Here is a 5,814-nt window from a genome sequence, read left to right as displayed (position 1 = left end):
CGCGAGGGCCTGGGGCCGCTGCGCGCTCTTTAACTGAAACACCTCGGATGCGTTTTAGTTCAAATGAGCCCCGCAGCCGTTGTGCCAGCGCGGCCGCGCGTTTCGCCATGGACACACATGCCGGCGCCGCGCCTCAGGGGCCCGGCCGTACTCGAGTGAAGGTGCGTTACGCACCCTTAGGCCCCGCCCCCCGGGCCCTTCCAAGCGGCTCGTTGCCTTGGCGCTGCTCACGCAGCTGTGCGGGGCCGCAGGCGGGCGGTGCGGGCGGGCCGCGATGAGGGCGGTGCAGTCCCGCCCCAGAGCCGAGGGCGGTGTTTGGCCGTAACCCTAGAAACCCGCGGCCAGCCCGGCTCTGCCCTGCCGGGCCCGGCCCAGGTGAGCCGCGGGGAGCCGGGCTGAGCGCCCGGGGGTGCAGGGTGATGTGCCAGGGAGCGGGTCCCCAGGCAGCCCCAGGGATGCAGCGCCCTGAGCGGTGCAGCCATCGCCTCCTAAAGGTGTAAAATCCTCCCCCTGGTCCATAGATCACCTGCCTTCACCTGCTTGATTTACTAAGATGTAGCCCCCGGTTCTGCCCGTGTCTCCAGGGCTCTGCGTGTTGCCTCCTCGTATCTAACAGACATGTCGGACCTAGCGAAGGAGAAGGCAGCTCGCCTCTTGAAGAAGCAAGGCAGTGTCTCCTCGCTTAGCAGCCACGAAGTCAAAGCGAAAGATGTCTTTAGAAGACACAAGGAGTGAGTACCTGCCGTCTTCTCTCTCGGGTTAGGCCGGCGCGGGCCCGGCAGGTGACAGAGAGGCAGCATGCGGAGAAGCCTCCCTGGCACAGGAGGGCTGGTGGTTCTCTAGTTCAGACGACAAATGGGTTTGGTTTCCTTCTTCTATCGTAGCAATTTCACTAGATGAAAAGAACTCCTAATCGGTTTTGGGCCATGTTAATCTGAACCTAGAGCGATACGAAAAGTAAATGTTGACTAAATCACAATTGCTTTTGGGATTACTTGAAAAAATTGTACTTGGTGGTGGGTTAAAGTCCATACTTAGCCTCAGCTCTTGTTCCTAAAGATAAATAGTGCGGTGGTTCTCAACCTTTGTTACACTCGTTGGGTAAAACTAATGCAGCAATCTGTTCCTGCTGCAGCCTTTCCCAGCCCGATCCCACGTTCTTCCCAGAAACAGGCGCATGGTATAGTTTCACTTGGCGGTCGGTGGGTGCTGGAAATGTGCCTGTGGTTTCCCAGACTGCCACACCGCTGCCAGTTGGAACCATCCCATGTTTCCAAGAGGAGCGTGTGGGGACGGGCTGGGCAGGAGCAGATGCTCCTGCCTGCATTAAGTTTATCTCCTGCTGCCACCACTTCCCTGTCTGGCTCCCTACGCGGCACACAGGGCAATTTCACCCTGCTGCAACACCCATGGTGGCAGGGCCCATGCCGCAGCACCACTGCCCTGCTTGAGAACCACTGGATTAGCAAGGTGCTGGATGACCTGGGATCAAGCCAGGAAGATACAAGCCATCTTTTTTAATTTTATTGCGACTCTGTGTCCCGGGCTGGGGTACGCTGGCACCAGAGGCAGGAGTTTGGGGGGGGGCACGTAACTCGTAGGCAGGACAGGCAGTAGGGGAAAGAGGACAGGCCACTTGACTCCCCTGCCACCACTTACCCTTTGCAACTCCAGCTCTAGCTCCACTGGGACCTGGGGTATGGAGCATGGTCACTCCGACTGGCAGCAAGCCACACAGTGGTGGTGGTGGCAGCTCTGGCCACGGCTTCAGCTCTGGGGCTGGAGATGTCACCGCAACTCCTGCTGTCGGACCAGGCCATGGCCAGACTGAACATGTGCTTCTGTGTCCTGGGCCAGAGCTGGAGGGTAAGCAGTAATTGCAGGGGCAGAGGTGGTGAGGTAGGTAGATGCCAGGGGGTGCAGTCATTGTGTGGACAGCAGGAGCTGGGGCACACAGGCACTTGGGGGGCAGGTAGGAGATGGGGGATGGGCCACTTGACTCCCCTGCTACCTATCCCCCCACTGCCTGCCCACCTAACCCCCTGCCAATGCTTATCTTGCTGCAGCGGTGGCAGGGACAAATTTAAGACCCCCCTCCAATAATTAGATTTTATACATGGAATATTATAACAGTTTTATAAATTTTCCATGTATAGAATCTACTTATTGGAGGATTGTCTTAAATTCAAAGCCATCTTGGATTCAGGTAAATACAGTATTTTTTTTAAAGAAGTGATTATTTGATTCATTCTACTCCAATCAGCACAGACAGCAAATTTAAAATACATTTTTTCTTAAAGGCATTTTAATTTAAAAAACAGAAGCTGCAAGTAGGATTTGGAGAAATATTACATATGCCCTTTGAAATTATTCATCTGTTCTTCCTTGTAAATATATTCTGTGCACACGCCGATTCAGTTATTTTGGTGTCATATTCCACTGGAGGGCAGCATTTTTCTTTATCAGGTAATGAATGACCTGTGGAAAGAGATTCTTCATTGACCTCATTTTTACAGGCAAGTATGAACATAGCAGAAGGGTTTTCTTAGACAGAAAACTTCCATTGAAAATGGAGTCCATTAATGCAGTCTTATTAATTAATATAGATTTCTGTATGCACTAGTTTTATCTATTTACTTTTTTACATTATCTTCAGCTCCATGAGTACAGTGTCTTATATGGATGAACCTGGCCATCATGATGATTTTTCTCGTCCTGTGGTTCAGATGGAGAACACTTACCAACTAGGTAATGAATGCTTCCTCCTCTGTTCCTCCCTGAGAGGAAAAGGTCCAGACCAGGATAACTGGGTGAAATTTGGCAGCCTGTGGCTGTTTAGGAGATCAGACCAGATCAGGGGTGTTAAAGCTATGGTCCGTGGGCCAAATCTGGCCCACAGAGCCCCATTTTGGGGCCCCTGGTGCTGCCCCTGCCTTTCTGGGAAATAAGACTAGAGGAAGAATTTAATTAAAAATTCCCAAAGAGCTATAAGCCTTGTCTTGTACTTCAAATACATCTATTACAAACATGAGGCACACTAGTTACTGCAGTTTAAAAAAAATCAAAATATAAATTAAAAGATGCTTTATTTTCTAGTTTAAAAAATCATTGTCTTTCCCAATTTGTGGGAAATTTATGTTCTTGGAATTAAATACTATATCACACTGTTTGAACTAGCCATAAGATTCAACAAAGCACACCCCATTCTGGATTTTCAGTATCCCTACTATTTCAATCCTGGGTCTTGTCTAAATCCTGCCAAATTGGCATGTTAGTATTATAGTGACCACAAGTATGAATCATAATGCTAATTGTCATTTATAACCCAACCTGGCATTTGAATTTGAGTCTCCATAAATCAAGAGAAAAAGAGAAGGGTGGCTAACCTATGACACAAGTGCTATGGGTAGCTGTGTGTGTGGGGCATGTGGCAGATGGAGGAGGGGATAAGCAATACAGTGGCAGATCAGGAAGGGAGCAGAAAGAGACCAGGAAATCAGGTGGGGAGCACAGGGCAGGAAGCAAAAAGCAAAGCAGCAAGTAAGGCAGGGAAAGGGGACCAGTTCGGCACTCAAGGAGGACGCAGTTGCCAAAAGCTTGGCTTCCACTGTGTTGTACGTTTCAAACACTCTCTTGTTGATCATTTTGATTCCAATGCATATGCCATTATTCTCAATGTAGACTTACAGTTAAGGCACATAAAATGTCTTTGTGTATCAGGTCCTACAAGACGTTTTCCTGTGGGTACATTGAATAATATTTTAAAGGACGTGCTGACTAGTTATCTTCAAGAAGAAAAATATGAAGCGGAGTTATGCAGACAAATGACAAAAACCATCTCTGAGGTATAAATGTGATTTGTAAGTAAAATGAAGCTTATGGGTAGATGGTGAGTCAGATTGCTCCCCACTTTATCAGATCCAAGCATGGAGAGGACTTTTATGAACCGCGTCCCCCACCCTCTCTGGTAAGCCATGTGTACTGTGGAGGGGAAAGTGCCTAGGCAGGGTGGTGAGCAGAAGCGGACAGATCAAGGGCTCATACTTCCTCCTCCCTCTGTTTTAGAAAATTTACCCAGAAAAGGTAGCCCATCTCTGACTGTATTAACTTTTATGTCATCTGCCCCTCTACCTGCCCCAGAAGATTACAGTGCTGATGCCAGTGGAGAGATGTAGTTAGCAGTGTTAGCCACATTGGGCATCTCAGAAAGGTTCAGATGCATCAGAAGCATGAAGTTAAATCATATTAAACCCCTGCGTAGATGCTGTCATGCAGAGGTAATGCCCTTAGTTTGCTTCAATTTAATTGATACTTAAAATAGTTAAAAATTCATTTTCTTTTTTAAGTAAGATAGTCATGTTTTGTAACTTAATCCATTGGTTCACATGATACACACAAATCCAAGACAATAAAAAGTCTGTTGCTTAAGTTTTGGACATTAAAACCTTTTATTTATATCTGTGCTCTGAAAATGAAGTAAACTGAAGCAATTACCAATGAATACCATAGAGGTATATAAAATGCAGAATTGCTGAGTTATCCTTTTTTAGCTGAATTAACTAATTATTTATTTGATCTCTTCACAACGGAGAAAATGCCTTCATTCCCCCTATATTAGCCATCCCTGTTAGCATTTTATTAAATGCTCCAGAAATGTTTGTTTCCATTTCATTGCTGCCAGTGAAAATACTGGAGAGGAATCAGCCATGTTCTCTAGATCATGACTTGTATTTATTTCATTATGATTAGCTCTTAAACAAATTATATTAGATATCACAAGTTCATCCAGGCATGCACTTAGCTTCTGCCTAGTAACAGGAGAGCAATAGCAATTTGCTTCTTTTTGTATTAAAAGGTGCAGGAAATAAATACTAGGAGCCACAAAAATATACTTCAAAATTTAATGTAATGCATAGACCACCATTCAGAAATGAGAAGTTTTGCAATAATCAGCAGCATAAGTATGTAATGAAAAGGAAAAATATATGTTGTGAAGACTGTGTTGGGATGTGGAGGACTGCATACCTCTGTGAGCTTATATAGTCAGAGCCATTGAGGCAGCAAGTGTATGGCAACTTCTTTTAAGCTGCTTGCAAACTGAGATGAAACCTTGGTACTTCCACTGTTTGTATAGAGTCCCTGTTTGCTTACAAATGAATGAAAATATTTATATTGTCCTGCTGCTACTACTTCTGTTCTAAGCAATATTAATTTATTGTCAATTTTTTTTAAATGATTCACCATATCTTCCAGGATAGTATTTCAGTTTCACTCTGACTCCCCTGCATTTCTGCAGACCTCCTCCCCCATTTTTGAACATGCAAAGCTCTCAGGGATCTTCCACGTGGAGCCATTTCTGTATTACAAACTGACATGACAGCTGTAACATATAAATGACTTTATTTTGTGTATAAGCTTTAGAGTTGGATTTTGTACTAAGCTTATCAGCATAAACCCCACAACGGTACACTGCAAAATCACCATGTATGTGACATTGTGGAGTTCCAGGTTCATTGTGTCTAGGTTTATGCTTTACATCCATATATATGCTCAATTTTAAAGATTCTTTTCTGAACTCTTCAGTATCTGGGAAGAAAGGGTTAGGCTGGGCTGTATGCAGTTTGTGCATAATCATGAGTAATACATCCAAAACTGCCAGTACTACTAAAAATGAATGCATAGTGACACCTCTGCAAATGGACTATATTGGTTCTGCCAAGTGACACACACACACACACACACACACACACACACACACACACACACACACACACACACACACACACACACACACACACACACACACTGGCAGAG

The 5,814-nt window shown here is 45.6% G+C and overlaps 1 protein-coding gene across 2 annotated transcripts in view; it reads left to right on the top strand.

Moving 5' to 3' along the window:
• Positions 1-273: 273 nt before the first annotated feature.
• Positions 274-5,814, top strand: part of TCTEX1D1 (Tctex1 domain containing 1) — a 7,826-nt gene continuing 2,285 nt past the window's right edge. The window contains exons 1-4 of one of the 2 annotated variants that reach the window (XM_019528427.1): positions 274-375; positions 617-731; positions 2,657-2,748; positions 3,721-3,845. In XM_019528427.1, coding sequence (XP_019383972.1) covers positions 619-731; positions 2,657-2,748; positions 3,721-3,845 — 330 coding nt within the window. In that variant the 5' untranslated portion in view covers positions 274-375; positions 617-618. Of the gene's footprint in view, positions 376-423; positions 732-2,656; positions 2,749-3,720; positions 3,846-5,814 lie in introns of those variants that run through there. The other variant, XM_019528426.1, reaches the window with a different exon arrangement.

This window comes from Gavialis gangeticus, unplaced genomic scaffold (assembly GCF_001723915.1).
Source record: "Gavialis gangeticus isolate Ggan-Ray unplaced genomic scaffold, GavGan_comp1, whole genome shotgun sequence".
Classification (NCBI taxonomy): Eukaryota; Metazoa; Chordata; order Crocodylia; family Gavialidae; genus Gavialis; species Gavialis gangeticus.
Note: the sequence above shows the minus strand (reverse complement) of the source record. Positions and strands in the feature narration are given on the sequence as shown.